This window comes from Mizuhopecten yessoensis, unplaced genomic scaffold, assembly GCF_002113885.1.
Source record: "Mizuhopecten yessoensis strain PY_sf001 unplaced genomic scaffold, ASM211388v2 scaffold11123, whole genome shotgun sequence".
In the NCBI taxonomy this organism is placed as follows: Eukaryota; Metazoa; Mollusca; class Bivalvia; order Pectinida; family Pectinidae; genus Mizuhopecten; species Mizuhopecten yessoensis.
In genome coordinates this window covers 919263-935539 of record NW_018408891.1, presented here as the reverse complement: position 1 = coordinate 935539, position 16277 = coordinate 919263, and the positions used below count along the sequence as shown (strand labels likewise).

Below are 16277 nucleotides of genomic sequence, written 5' to 3'. Positions count from 1 at the left end.
CATCATTATATTATATGCCACTTGAGTCTGCCAAATCTAGTTTACATGTTAAAAGTTATTGCTTATGTAATCATATTTTCAATTTTTCTGAATACAAAATTTGTGATCCGCCAAAAAACTGTTTCCTTCAAAAATTCAAATTTCATCCTTGTTACTGTCAGGTTAAAATTTGGAACAGCAAAACAAGAGAACAGCTGATCAAATATTGAACATTTGCTCCTTAAAACTACACATACTAAAATAGAAAGAAGCTTACCGTGTATGTGGTATATTACCACTAGGCCTGCTGCATCGAGGCAGTCAATGTATTGCTTATGAACAGCATTGTAAAATACATTGTCAAGCTGAGTGATCTGTATGGAGATCTACACCCTATTAGTAACCTATTTGATACAGTGTGAAATAAAAATAGGCTCTCTATCGATGAGCAAAATGTCCTTGGTCGAGTGGCATATAAAATATACATAGGTAAAGAATACAAATCGCTCACTGATCAGTCATTGCTTGACAAAGGGACCGGAGTCCATCTTGAAACGTTGCCACACGTTGAACATGCACTTTAATTTGTTGGTGTATAAAATAAAACTTAAATTGATATAACATATTTCCAAACTGATGAATCGTAATGAAAATATTGTCTAGTTTATTTTCATTTTTAAAAACCATGTCACCTAATATAATCTGATGACTTCTGAATCATCTTGCCCTAATGAATGTTGGTGAATGTGAATACCCATTAGATTTGGTTAGGTTTAATGTACTGGTTTTTCGTCTTCGTGGCGGTGATCTGTGTTCAAGCCAACGCGAGCTAGCTGGTTAAGTTTCAAAAAGTCCAAGGTCATGCCCCAAGGTCAGACTGCTCCTCAGATGCAGATAAGGTGTCACAGCGGCTGTGGTTTGCCCCGAGTTTTACTGCTGAATACAGGCAGTTTCCCCTAGTTAAAAGGTGGCTTACTTTCCCAAAATGACCCAAATCTGAGGAATATATTTCCAATTTCAATACAAATAACGCTATCTTTTCCCAGTTCATAAAGGAACAGGCAACAAAAGCACTGCCATATCTATGGATGTTCCCCGGCCCACTACAGTCCTCCTATAAGTGAATACCCCTAGACACCACTCTATACAAAGGTATTGGGGTCGAGATGGTTTTTCCTCCAATATGACAGGATAATTACTGAAGGTTTAAGCAGTGCATCGTCTCAAGTGAAAGGATGGAACTATATAATGATTAATCTACAGAAAATAGATCCTCATCGTACTGTCTATTATATATATCTGTCAACCAAAGGAAGCAATTATACTTGATGCTGTTTAAATCATCCCCGACACATTTTCAACAGACAATACTGAAGTAAGTCGATATAATGGCAACACAAGTTTTATTTATTGTGCCTTTTCATCAAGATCCATACTGACAGATGAGGTTTCAGTCAGCTATATACAGGGGTAAGCCAAGTACTGTCAGTACCCTACGTATCGAAGGCAAATTTGATTTATCATAACCGGAAATTATAATACATATAGTAATCATGAATCATGAAATATGAAAAGCGGAATTAACACTAGGCGAATATGGACTTGATCAGCGTAAATGTGAAAGTTTAACTGGGCAAAAAGTTTTCGCGTATATTTTCTAAATACCAAATACCTGGAAATTTTCAAAATTTGTATAATTAACACTTAGGGAACATGGAATTTTACTGGTAATGGGCAAATAATTAAGTGACTTGGTGAAAGCTTCCTTGCATAAAGCATTGATACTGTCAGAACCATTATAAGTCTAGCTCTTCTTGATCATGTATGGAATCAGATTGAGCTGAGGCATGTATCTGTTAAAGTGATTACAATGAACAACTTCCCAGGACATTACAGCAGTGGCACACGAACATGTCTTCACCATGGCAACCTTTATTTAATTTGAGCTATCCATATAGCTGTTACACAATGTACGTGCTTACTACAAAGGGACACATGGAGCAGCCATCTCCTGGCATTATTTACATTAACTGTGACAGTGAGGCACAACCTGTAAGGCACTCCACCCAGTTGTCTTGAAGTGATCTGACCCAAGTCAGAGAAACTCAGTTCCAGAAGATTTAGCAACTTGAGTTACAAAACATAATATTATGTCTTGTTAAATACAGTTGACCTTACAATGTCTACTAGAATTGATCGTGTTTAAGTTGTACACTACTCTGTATATTGTAACTTTACAGTCGACCTCACAATGTCTCTTGGAATTGATTATGTTTAAGTTAATATATACCACTCTGTATAGTGTACGTTTGATTTCTGTTAGAATAACCCCCTTTGAATATTTCATGACTAAACATGTACACATAGGTCTTTCAACCAATTTATAATTACCAACTAGGAAAACTGAATGACCACTGACGAAGAGAAAAAAGAAAAAGTTTTTTGGAGTGGAACATTTCAGAAAATTTATCAAAAGAAAATGCATGTTATTTCATCGTATAGTAATTAGTTGTTTCATGTGTCTTCTACAGTAATTAGTTGTTTCATGTGTCTTCTACAGTAATTAGTTGTTTCAATGTATCTTCTACAGTAATTAGTTGTTTCATGTGTCTTCTACAGTAATTAGTTGTTTCATGTATCTTCTACAGTAATTAGTTGTTTCATGTGTCTTCTACAGTAATTAGTTGTTTCATGTGTCTTCTACAGTAATTAGTTGTTTCATGTGTCTTCTACAGTAATTAGTTGTTTCATGTGTCTTCTACAGTAATTAGTTGTTTCATGTGTCTTCTACAGTAATTAGTTGTTTCATGTGTCTTCTACAGTAATTAGTTGTTTCATGTGTCTTCTACAGTAATTAGTTGTTTCATGTGTCTTCTACAGTAATTAGTTGTTTCATGTGTCTTCTACAGTAATTAGTTGTTTCATGTGTCTTCTACAGTAATTAGTTGTTTCATGTGTCTTCTACAGTAATTAGTTGTTTCATGTGTCTTCTACAGTAATTAGTTGTTTCATGTGTCTTCTACAGTAATTAGTTGTTTCATGTGTCTTCTACAGTAATTAGTTGTTTCATGTGTCTTCTACAGTAATTAGTTGTTTCATGTGTCTTCTACAGTAATTAGTTGTTTCATTTCTTCTTTAGTAATTAGTTGTTTCGTGTATCTTCTACAGTAATTAGTTGTTTCATGTGTCTTCTACAGTAATTAGTTGTTTCATTTCTTCTTTAGTAATTAGTTGTTTCGTGTATCTACTACAGTAATTAGTTGTTTCATGTGTCTTCTACAGTAATTAGTTCTTTCGTGTATCTTCTACAGTAATTAGTTGTTTCATTTCTTCTTTAGTAATTAGTTGTTTCGTGTATCTTCTACAACTAACAAGCAGAACTGTAAAGAGCTATCTCTTTACAACAACACAGAAACATTGCCAGCCTGGATCCAATGACACAGAGACCTGATGATGGCACAAGTTGACCTGCATGATAGATAGGTACTCTCCTCTTCATCAACAGAATGAGTCATACAGACAATCAGATCAAGGTCTCAAAACTCCCTCGAGCTACACTTCATCGAATTGTTGGCTGTATTAGCTGCATAAAGGTATCATATAAGCTTCACCAAGACAAAATGTGATAATCTACCGTATTAGCATCACCAAGAGAAAATGTGATAATCTACCGTATATTAGCATCACCAAGAGAAAATGTGATAATCTACCGTATATTAGCATCACCAAGAGAAAATGTGATAATCTACCGTATATTAGCATCACCAAGAGAAAATGTGATAATCTACCGTATATTAGCATCACCAAGAGAAAATGTGATAATCTACCGTATATTAGCATCACCAAGAGAAAATGTGATAATCTACCGTATATTAGCATCACCAAGAGAAAATGTGATAATCTACCGTATATTAGCATCACCAAGAGAAAATGTGATAATCTACCGTATATTAGCATCACCAAGAGAAAATGTGATAATCTACCGTATATTAGCATCACCAAGAGAAAATGTGATAATCTACCGTATATTAGCATCACCAAGAGAAAATGTGATAATCTACCGTATATTAGCATCACCAAGAGAAAATGTGATAATCTACTGCATAAGCATCACATTAATTCAACAGCACATTTTTGGCAACGTGAAATATATATCTATTTTGTCAGTTTTTTGTATGTGTCATTTGTAGATTAACAACTCAACGATAAGAAAATATAACCAGTTGTAGCTATAGACTATAGATTGGAGGCCCGATGGGCCTGCTTATCCAAAAAGGTAAACGGTATGGTTCTAGATCATCTAATTTGACTGTACCAGTAAACGTAGTCTGGACAAGGTAAAGGATGAGAACCCTTGGATTCAAAAGTATACCTGTCCTACGCTATACAAAAAGAAACCATACATGTATGTACTTAATTACAGTTTTTTTTAGATAAAGTTATGAAGCATATTGGACACACAATGTGATATAACTTCATACTGTCATGCTGTTGGTATGCTAATGATGTCCATCTTTAATGCATTATGGACAAGAATGAATGTCAATATTACCTACAAATACAGAAAACCAATGCAAATCCATTTAATACAATTTATTGTGATAGTATATTAACAACAGATGAAAAATCCTGAAAATTGTGTTTCAATTGAGTTACGAGTACAATAGTACATCATTTCATTGAATAAATCTTTTTGGCAACAAATTTAATCTTTATTCTATTGGCCGAGTTCCAAACACAATTCTGCAGCAGGGAGATTAACCCTTAAGAGAGGTTCTGGGTCTGAATGGTTATCAATGGTGTGAGGTGGCAACGGAACTGTGGGAGGAAGCTCTATAGCATTCATACCAGTTGCCAATAACTTTATAATACTGCCCTTTATAGAGATGCATTGTTGTCAGCTACATAGGCCTACAACAGCGTCCGACAATCAATCAGATCTATACTATATATTTCAATTCAACTGGCAGCACATCAGAGAATGAAATTCATCCTGGTGCAATGTAACATAAAGGAAAGATTAGGTGAGAACCTTGGCATGTAATGGATTGCTCCCTTGGTTGAGAAAACTAACACAACTTTAACGATGTTTTTTATTTGATTGAAGCGAGAACATATATTGTTACGGTATTGATCAAAGCAGATTTCACAAAGAAGGTGTTTTAGGTTACAGTTTTATAGCATTTCAGCTTTACAACGGTTAAAAGCTTTTTTAGAGGAATATTACATTAAAAGTCCAGACATATTCTACATTTGGGGAAGAATGTTTCAAATTATTACAGGATCGGTGAGGGAAAGAGTATTTATTATATTATTGTAGAACTGGTGTATTACTTTTAATAACATTGTTTTTAATGCAAGTACATGTACAACATTGTTACAGTGCTGTAGGATTGGTGCAGAGAAGAAAAACACTATAATGCACTTGCAACTGACTCACTGATCATTGTAAGATTCATGTTACATTGTTACAATATTGTAGAATGGTGTACAAAACATCCTATTTTCATCATATACATGTATCACCCTAGGCCTCCTTAATTTGAAATCATAGACACTATGTATACACAGTCTTGATCTTCTATACATCAGCCATCTGTCTTGATCTTTACTTACATCATGAGCAACAGGATGGCTAACTACAAAATTTGTGAATTTTCTGGCTGAGAACTTTCCCTTTCTTGATAGTTACACCCCTGTGTCTCCAACATCTGTTTTTTGTTACTGGAAGTTGACTGCTGACAGACAAACTAATTAATATATATATAACACCACATGACTTTAGACATGCAGCTGGTTGATGAAGAAAATGAGCAAGATTTAATGGTCGATTAAACATCAAATATCATAGGGAAATTAGTTTCCTGTGTGATATCAAGATCAGTCTTTTTAACTAGCTTGTTAGTATACCTTATGGTTTCATTGTTACTACCCTAGTTCTCAATTAATGGATGTGACATCGCTTGCATTTGACACGTAGATTTACATGGGGGATGTTGTTGATGAAACAGAATTGAAAATGCTTACCAATCCGCAACACCTAACATATTCTCCTTGTACACTTTCAAGGGTCTTCTTATCAATATTTCCTTTTACAGGGCTGATTTCATATTTTACCCAAGTATTCATTAATTTTGAGTTTTAATTATGGTTTCTTTATCTTTACATATAACTTTTAGTTCAATACGTCTTTTTTATTGTAGCATTGCATTGTGTTAAAAGAAGTTGGAAGAAGATTAATACATGATCATATACATTTTTGGAGGAAGAACATAACAACAGTTCATTGTAAATTCTTCTGTTAGGGGAAAACACTGTAGCTATATTGTAGTATAGGATATACATATACCAGTGGAACACATTGCGTTACGTCAAGATAAATATGTAAAGAGACGGAGAAATGATAGATTACAATGGCAATTGCTCAAATATTTTCTATGATGAACAGAAACATTTCTTGGAGCCTTAAGATTTTCCTCACACTGTGTGATGATTGATCATCTACCTCGAGCTCCAGCTCATAAACTTACAAACTGAAAACAACAGTGTAATTAATGTACACAATATGTAAACCTCAGTGTGTATTATTGGAGACTATCAATCATTTTTATTTTTTTGATTCCTTGGCAAATTCTTTAAGTATCAATGTATTTTTGGTTTCACAAAAAACATGTGCTCTGGATGATTTCTGGGAAAGTATGGTACGTTACATAGGGGTTCTCCAACAAGTGCTGGTACATTACATACAATGTAGAGGTTCTCCAACAAGTGTTGGTACATTACATACAATGTAGGGGTTCTCCAACAAGTGTTGGTATGTTACATAGGGGTTCTCCAACTAGTGTTGGTACCTTACATAGGGGTTCTCCAACAAGTGCTGGAACGTTACATAGGGGTTCTCCAACAAGTGATGGTACGTTACATAGGGGTTCTCCAACAAGTGATGGTATGTTACATAGGGGTTCTCCAACTAGTGTTGGTACCTTACATAGGGGTTCTCCAACAAGTGATTGTACGTTACCTAGGGGTTCTCCAACAAGTGTTGGTACGTTACATAGGTGTTCTCCAACAAGTGTTGGTACATTACATACAATGTAGGGGTTCTCCAACAAGTGCTGGTATGTTACATAGGGGTTCTCCAACAAGTGTTGGTACCTTACATAGGGGTTCTCCAACAAGTGATTGTACGTTACCTAGGGGTTCTCCAACAAGTGATGGTACGTACGTTACATAGGGGTTCTCCAACAAGCGATGGTATGTTACATAGGGGTTCTCCTACAAGTGTTGGTATGTTACATAGGGGTTCTCCAACAAGTGTTGGTATGTTACATAGGGGTTCTCTAACAAGTGATGGTACGTTACATAGGGGTTCTGCAACAAGTGCTGGTACGTTACATAGGGAGTCTCCAACAAGTGTTGGTACGTTACATATGGGTTCTCCAACAAGTGATGGTATGTTACATAGGAGTTCTCCAACAAGTGATGGTACGTTACATAGGGTTTTCCAACAAGTGTTGGTACGTTACATAGGTGTTCTCCAACAAGTGTTGGTACATTACATACAATGTAGGGGTTCTCCAACAAGTGTTGGTACAATACATAGGGGTTCTCCAACAAGTGATGGTATGTTACATAGGGGTTCTCCTACAAGTGATGGTATGTTACATAGGGGTTCTCTAACAAGTGTTGGTACATAACACAGGGGTTCTCCAACAAGTGCTGGTACGTTACATAGGGGTTCTCCAACAAGTGACGGTATGTTACATAGGGGTTCTCTAACAAGTGTTGGTACATTACATACAATGTAGAGGTTCTCCAACAAGTGTTGGTACAATACATAGGGCTTCTCCAACAAGTGATGGTATGTTACATACGGGTTCTCCAACAAGTGTTGGTACAATACATAGGGGGTCTCCAACAAGTGATGGAACGTTACATAGGGGTTCTCTAACAAGTGTTGGTACATTACATACAATGTAGAGGTTCTCCAACAAGTGTTGGTACATAACATAGCGGTTCTCCAACAAGTGCTGGAACGTTACATAGGGGTTCTCCAACAAGTGGTGGTACAATACATAGGGCTTCTCCAACAAGTGATGGTACATTACATAGGGGTTCTCCTACAAGTGTTGGTACGTTACCTAGGGGTTCTCCAACAAGTGGTGGTACAATACATAGGGGGTCTCCAACAAGTGATGGGATGTGACATAGGGGTTCTCCAACAAGTGACGGTATGTTACATAGGGGTTTCCAACAAGTGTTGGTACCTTACATAGGGGTTCTCCTACAAGTGATGGTATGTTACATACGGGTTCTCCAACAAGTGGTGGTACAATACATAGGGGTTCTCGAACAAGTGATGGTATGTTACACAGGGGTTCTCCAACAAGTGCTGGTTGGTTATCATGTATATACATGTGTATTTAATACTTATGGCAGGGGGTGGGTTGTGGTCATGTAGGGGGGTCTAACTCTATTGGCAGGGGTATTAAATACTTATGGCAGGGGGTGGGTTGTGGTCATGTAGGGGGGTCTAACTCTATTGGCAGGGGATGGGTGGTTTTCATGTAGGGGGGTCTAACTCTATTGGCAGGTGATGGTTGGTTATTATGTAGGAGTATCTAACACTTATGGCTGGTGATGGTTGGTTATCATATAGGTGTATCTAACACTTAAGGCAGGTGATGGTTGGTGATCATGTAGGTGTGTCTAACTCTATTGGCAGGGGGATTAAATACTTATGGCAGGGGATGGTTGGTGATCATGTAGGTGTGTCTAACTCTATTGGCAGGGGATGGGTGGTTATCATGTAGGTGTGTCTAACTCTATTGGCAGGGGGATTAAATACTTATGGCAGGTGATGGGTGGTTATCATGTAGGTGTGTCTAACTCTATTGGCAGGGGATGGTTGGTGATCATGTAGGTGTGTCTAACTCTATTGGCAGGGGATGGTTGGTGATCATGTAGGTGTATCTAGCTCGTATGGCAGGTGATGGTTGTTTATCATGTAGGTGTATCTCATTCTTATGGCAGGTGATGGTTGGTGATCATGTAGGTGTGTCTAACTCTATTGGCAGGGGTATTAAATACTTATGGCAGGTGATGGTTCGTTATCATGTAGGTGTACCTAACACTTATGGCAGGGGGTGGGTTGTGGTCATGTAGGGGGGTCTAACTCTATTGGCAGGGGATGGGTGGTTTTCATGTAGGGGGGTCTAACTCTATTGGCAGGGGATGGGTGGTTTTCATGTAGGGGGGTCTAACTCTATTGGCAGGGGGATTTAATACTTATTGCAGGTGATGGATGGTTATCATGTAGGTGAATCTAACTCGTATGGCAGGTAATGGATGGTTATCATGTAGGTGTAGCTAACACTTATGGCAGGTGATTGTTGGTTATCATGTGGGGGGATCTAACTCTTATGGCAGGGGATGGGTGGGTATAATGTATATACATGTGTATTTAATACTTATGGAAGGTGATGATCTGAACAACATTTAGAAATCCATCAACTGGGGTATTTTGCTAATTTCAGTTTGTTAATTTTCAAATTGCATGAAAAGTTACAAGGTTTACCAAGTGTCTTTTACAACTGGAAAAGTAATTAATGAGACTGAGATAAACATGATAACCAATGCAACCATCACAGGTTTGGGGACCTTTTTCTCCCACAATGTTGGGATATAAATATATCTAAAATAATTATGTTTTCTTGGGAATACATTATTCCCGTTTCAAACAGGGAAACAATTGCCATAAACTATAATGTCAAAATTGAACATGTCGTTGCAGGATATTACTAGACATAAGAATTAAAGGACTCACCAATGATATATAACGTCCATGTGGTGTTACTCACTAGTGGGTAACCAAAAATGTTTACTCCTCGCAGGTTTATTCAATGTCAGCTTATATATTATTCAACTTTTGATGAGTTTGGAAGATATTTTAAGGCTTATAAAACCCTTTGGGCTGGAAATCAGCATGAATGCCTGAGAATGAAAAAATCCATAAAAGTTATTGCTCAAACTAATAGCTCTTTTGTCAGCCGGGTTGTTGACCTTCAGCTTCCCGAATCGATATTACCGATATTACCGGCATCCTCAGCCATTAGGCTTGTTGTTATAAATGAACCATGTTTCAGTGTTAACCTAGACAGATATCATGCATGAATTTCCTTTTTTCTTTTTTTCCGGATATCATGAATATATTTCCTTCTTTTTTTTTCATTTTTTTTTTTAAATCTTGCTAAAAATCTTGATCAACAAAATGAAACAAGATCTTGGGGGAATGCAACAAATCCCTACATAACTGAAGTCACATGGCTGTGTGATATAGTATTGTGTTTGGCACCAGTGGAGAGCACATGTTTGCTAACATCTGCCAACTCAGTCTGGAGCTGAAGATTACAGCTGTGTTATAAGTACAATCCTGCATCCAGGACCCGATTTCACAGCTGTTTACAAAGGAGGCTGGTGGTTTCTCTGTGAAGATTAACTCTTTTCTGTTCTTTTAAACTTCCTTCACTCATTCACCCTTGAAATTTTATAATGAACTATTCCACCCTTTGAATTGGAAGAGTTGAAATGTGTCTTCAGGGGTGAATGAGTTAATACAAGATGTGTACCAATTACCTATATCTAAGCTTCAGACTTTCAAACTAATTACATTTAATTCTGGTATGGGAAAAGCACCAGTATTCAGCAATCAATAGAAAAGCTGAGTTGTAAACAAGAGTTGCTAGGTGTTCTTTAATCTAAGCTGTGTTTTCCCTTAAATAGGCTTCCGTTACAAATGTAATTATATATCCTCATTACAACTGTCTATATAAATTAACTGAGATGTTTTTAGAATGTCTAATTTAGCTGTGTACCTTACAGAAGTATAGTGCCTAATGATACTAATACAGCACCAACAAATATGTATAAATCAGCAATACAGCTATATAATTAGTTTGAGGCTACAAGTATGCAAACTTCACTCAATATCCGAGATAAAATAAAATAATGGTTAAATTCTTGAGGTACAAAATATATGTCTCTTGTTTAAATGAAAATTGGTACCACATTAGTCACCTTTAAGGAATCATACAGTGGGTAACAGCAGGTATCTTACTTTTCTCAATCTTGACCTACGAGTTACATGGCATTATGGCACCACATACATGTATGTATATTAAAACAATCTTAGCCATTAATCATCCGCCAATCAATGTTCACATTGTGATCATCAGCCAATCACTACATAGATACATAGATTTGTTCTGACAAAATTAGGATTTAAAAATCCTTTGACAGCCAGCTCTGAAAAAAAAACCAATTATATCAAAACATATTTCAAAAGTTGCGACATCTAGATTTCATTTTTCTTCTTTAAAACTGTATTTCTGCTCTTGGTTTTGCAAGTGTTCAATGTTCACATTCTGAATATCAGCCAATCATAGATCCACTAGTACTGTTGACCATCAGCCAATCATAGCTCCACTGTTGACCATCAGCCAATCATAGCTCCACTAGTACTGTTGACCATCGATCAGCCAATGATAGCTCCACTGTTGACCATCAGCCAATCATAGCTCCACTAGTACTGATGACCATCAGCCAATCATAGCTCCACTGTTGACCATCAGCCAATCATAGCTCCACTAGTACTGTTGACCATCGATCAGCCAATGATAGCTCCACTGTTGACCATCAGCCAATCATAGCTCCACTAGTACTGATGACCATCAGCCAATCATAGCTCCACTGTTGACCATCAGCCAATCATAGCTCCACTAGTACTGTTGACCATCGATCAGCCAATGATAGCTCCACTGTTGACCATCAGCCAATCATGGATCAACTGCTGATAATGTCAGCCAATCAATGTTTACATTCTGACCATCAGACAATCACAGCTCAATTGTTTATCATCTGCAGCCAGTCACGGATCAACTGTTGATCGTCAGCCAATCACGGTTCAACTGTTGATCGTCAGCCAATTACGGTTCAACTGTTGATCGTCAGCCAATCATGGTTCAACTGTTGATCGTCGGCCAATCACGGATCAACAGTTGATCATCAGTCAATCACAGCTCAACTGCATGCTGATCAGATCATCTGCCTGAATCATAGAACCTTCAGTGTCCAATTTTTCAGGATAAGCAGACAAGAGACATCAGGACAGCTGTGCCACACATATATACACTGTATGACATAGAGCTTCACATATCGATTGCAGCTTTGGTACATCACATGATAAAATCTAAGATGATAATTGGTTAACAACATGATGATTATGAAATGCTGCTCACCTGTAGGATCATGATAGATTTTACACAGTTATTATGATGTTAGCAATGTGAAGTACATACAGGTGACAACAGCTATAGCTTCTTGAAAAAGTGTATGAATATATACAATTGCTTTCCATTTTTAGCTGCTTGTTGCCATCTAGCTGCTGATGGGTATACATTAAGAAGAAATTGAGTGCCCTTAAGGAAGACAGTAATAGGCTGTTTAGACAGAAGATAATAGCTACAGAGTTGATTACCACATTTACTAGTACTGTACATGACAGCTGTACTTAGCATCATAAACTACCATACTGCATTATCAGGCTGTTTTCAAGGTCCTTGTGGTAATTAATGTATACATAGATTGGTCAAAACAGGTATTGGTACTTATACTATAATAGTTATGCAACACAACGCGCCTCTTAATTGCCTCACTTCAAACAAGAATTCCAAAGTAGTGGATGTGTAGCTTGCTCATGAGTGTTTTTAGTAAGAAAAGTGTTCAGGCTTGAGTTATCGCGTAAACAGATATGCCAAAACATGGAGAGTTGAAACTTGACAGAAAAAACAGTAATTTATGTTGAACATTATTGTTTCTAGCATTACCGTACAAAATTTGAAAGGAATTGATTGAAAAATCAATAAGTTCATGCATTTAGTGTTTAATTACTACGCAATGCCCTTATTTGGTAATAAAAGGGGCATAACTCCACCAAATTTGCACGTAATGTTCTGAAGTGCGAAAATGTCTGAGCTATATTGGTACGCAATATGTGTACCAAATTTGAGTTCAATCAACCCAAGGGAACTCAAGATATCGTACGAACCTTGTTTCGGACGACGCAACAGTCTGATCATGACGCTGCGCCTCCGCCGACAAAGTAATACCTATATGTCTCCTCGCGTTGCAGGCGACACAAAAAAAATACAGTATCACAACAGTATAGCAGAATATACCCAGGACTAACCATTAGGGCTAATGAACATATACTGTATACCATGAAATGTTCAACCAGTCAAACTTTCACCCCGGGTTAGTTTCACTCTTCTCAGACTCATTTAATAATTATTATGTATATTGTGAGGACAAAAAAGGTGAAAATTACACTACAGTGAAGAATTTCCCAGCACACAGAATATATAGAGAGTATTAATATGATTATGCTATAATGTCAATATAACTATATATGGTCCATTCAATATAGAAACACTAAGATTGAAATATCAATATATTGCAGGACACAGTACGCCTTATTTAAAATATGGATTTGTTTGATTTTGTGCATTTAATTTAAAGTACGACTGTATAAATACATAATATGTTAACATTTTCTTGTCTGTTACCGTAGATCTTTTTGAATATTTGTAGCATTATTTACTTTCTTATTGTTGTTATAAATCAAACAACATATCACATAAAACAGAAACACAAATCGGACATGGATATCGTTTTGGTTATGCAGCAATACACTGGTGGAAAGAGTATATATAATCATATCTATATATCGCAATCAGCGTGATATCCAATCCCCGACGGACGTGAAAAGGTATGGGGTCACCTACCCCCGACCCACGTGGGCTTTCTCCAGGTACTCCGGATTCCTCCCACACAAAGACCCCCCCCCCACACACACACACGCTTTAACATCCAGGCCAACAAGAGTGATTAATATAAGTTGAATAACTTGTTTCATAAATATAATTGTTGTAAAATAAATAAAGTTTTATATTTTATATCCAATAGGATATTGTTGATTGCTGACCAGAATCAGAATCACAATACAAATCTATAAAGGTGATAATACTGATGTACACAGCCAAAAACCCTCAAGCTAATTTTGATTTACAAACATACCAGTCCGTGTCCGTGTACAGGACTAGGTCAAGATAGTGTTTGAAATATAAACTAGTGAACCCATCACATCCAGACTTAATCTTACCCCGACTTGTACGATGTATATGTGTATGTACCTGTTCTTTTGAGACCCTTGCCCAGCATTACAGTACATTATATTACCATACTTATCACTGTGGGGTTCCCACGAGGTCAATCAGTACCTTAAATCTCCCACATGTACATGCGGTTCTTTCATGAATGAATTATTGTAAGCCTTACCCCCTGCCACCTAACATATTTACAATAAGATGTGTACATTTTTTATGAGTTTTTTACGATTCTGTTTCCATTAGTGAAGGCTTTGTATGTAAGCCGTTTTTCAGAAATATTTTTCTGGTTTTTTCTTAACTCATGAAAAGAGCATATGCTGAATTAAGGACAAATTCTTTGCAATCTTTATACACTACTAGCAAATCATGACATGCACAATTTTCATATATGATGAGGTAATATATCACACAAATCCAGCTAACTCTGTATGATACTGGTGATTTACAATGTAGGCTAGGTAAGAGCCAAATCGCCCATGACTGCAGGCATGGTGTGCTCACTAGCCAGATAAATAAAACAACAGAGTGAATGTTAAAAGTTTTAACATATACACTTAATAAACCATGAGGGTTATACAACTGTAAACTGAGTATCTAGATGCAGCAAGCATTACAGTCATGCCCAGATTTATGAACAAGATTACTTTTTGGGGTTTCAATTCAATTTACCATCAACTTATCTACTTCATGCATGCTTTCATTAATTCCACCTTGTTAGCATGATTTATATATGGTAATAGGTGAGAGTAACTGTCTATGTATAATGTTTATATAGAACTCCTTGAATAGGGCCCCATTGATAAATTCTGCTGAATTCACATGAAATCAGTAGTTTTTTAATTATGATTTGAGGTTCTTTATACAGCTGCATCACATGTACAACTTCAACCTAGTCCATAGGTCATCTCAAAAGCTGTTATAGGGCCTTTGCAACCATGCAGCCAATATCTTTCTCAACTCCCTGGGAGCATACAGCCGGTGCTGCCATTTTGGCCCTAACATGTACAGCCAGCATTCAACAATTCTAGCACTGCCGAATGCAACCACATACTCATTTACAGCTGAGTAGACTGGAACAAGCGGAGTAAAGTATCTTGTTCAAAGGTACAACACAGTGCACTGCCTCGAACCCGCAACCCTTCAGTGATCACGAGCCTGCCTTTTTGAAGGACAATAAATCTTCTTTTTTTATACTTTATTACAATTTTCACAGGATTATAACTCACCTTGCATCAGCACATGTCCAGGTTTGTGAAGGGAACTTGAGGCCTGGTTTAATTTTCCCACATGTGACATTTTTGTTATACACCATAGTCCAAGGAGGGAACGAATGATCTGTAAAAAAAAACACATTGATTTATAACTACAAATTATAACAAAATGTATCAGACAAATTATACAAACTGTGTATCACCACAGGCAAAATATATACTTCATGTTACTGCTCTATAGAAACATACACTTCATGTTACTGCTCTTATAGAAATATACACTTCATGATACTGCTCTTATAGAAATATACACTTCATGTTACTGCTCTTATAGAAATCTACTGTTTTGCCTCTGGTTTGATTTTTGCCTTCAACAAACAGGAGTACAAAAACTTTATATATATTATATGTGCACAGCAGTTAAGTTTGAACATAACTGTGAGTTGAATTCAATAGTTGGCACTTATGAAAAGACAAAAAGGCAAAATTAAAAATACAATACTTGATGGAGATGTTTAATGTCTGCTTGCATTGTACATACATATAGTTACTGCTTAAAATCAGCTAGATGTTTGTTTTGACCTAATAGATGTGTCTGGGATACTTGTGTCAGCAGGCTTATAACAATATAGCGTTGACTGAGAATCACTGAGCTCGACAGTATTATATGTGGTTTGTACAATATACACTCAACTGAACCTAGCTTACAGCTCTTGTGCAAAACCTGTATAAAATTCAGCCAATATAAACATACCTACATGTATATTGTAGGGAAATTTTCGCTGCAGTTTGATTTTCACCTTTTCGCCCTTTGGAGATGAGGAGGAATTTTTCATTACAGAAATATAAGTAAATGACAAAA

General features: G+C 36.7%; 1 protein-coding gene across 2 annotated transcripts in view; it reads right to left on the bottom strand.

Annotated features, from left to right (window-relative positions):
- LOC110466173 overlaps positions 1–16277 on the bottom strand; it is a 76960-nt gene that overhangs the window by 33259 nt on the left and 27424 nt on the right. For both annotated transcript variants that reach the window (XM_021522524.1, XM_021522523.1), the window contains exon 2: positions 15431–15539. In XM_021522524.1, coding sequence (XP_021378199.1) covers positions 15431–15539 — 109 coding nt within the window. The remainder of the gene's footprint in view (positions 1–15430; positions 15540–16277) is intronic.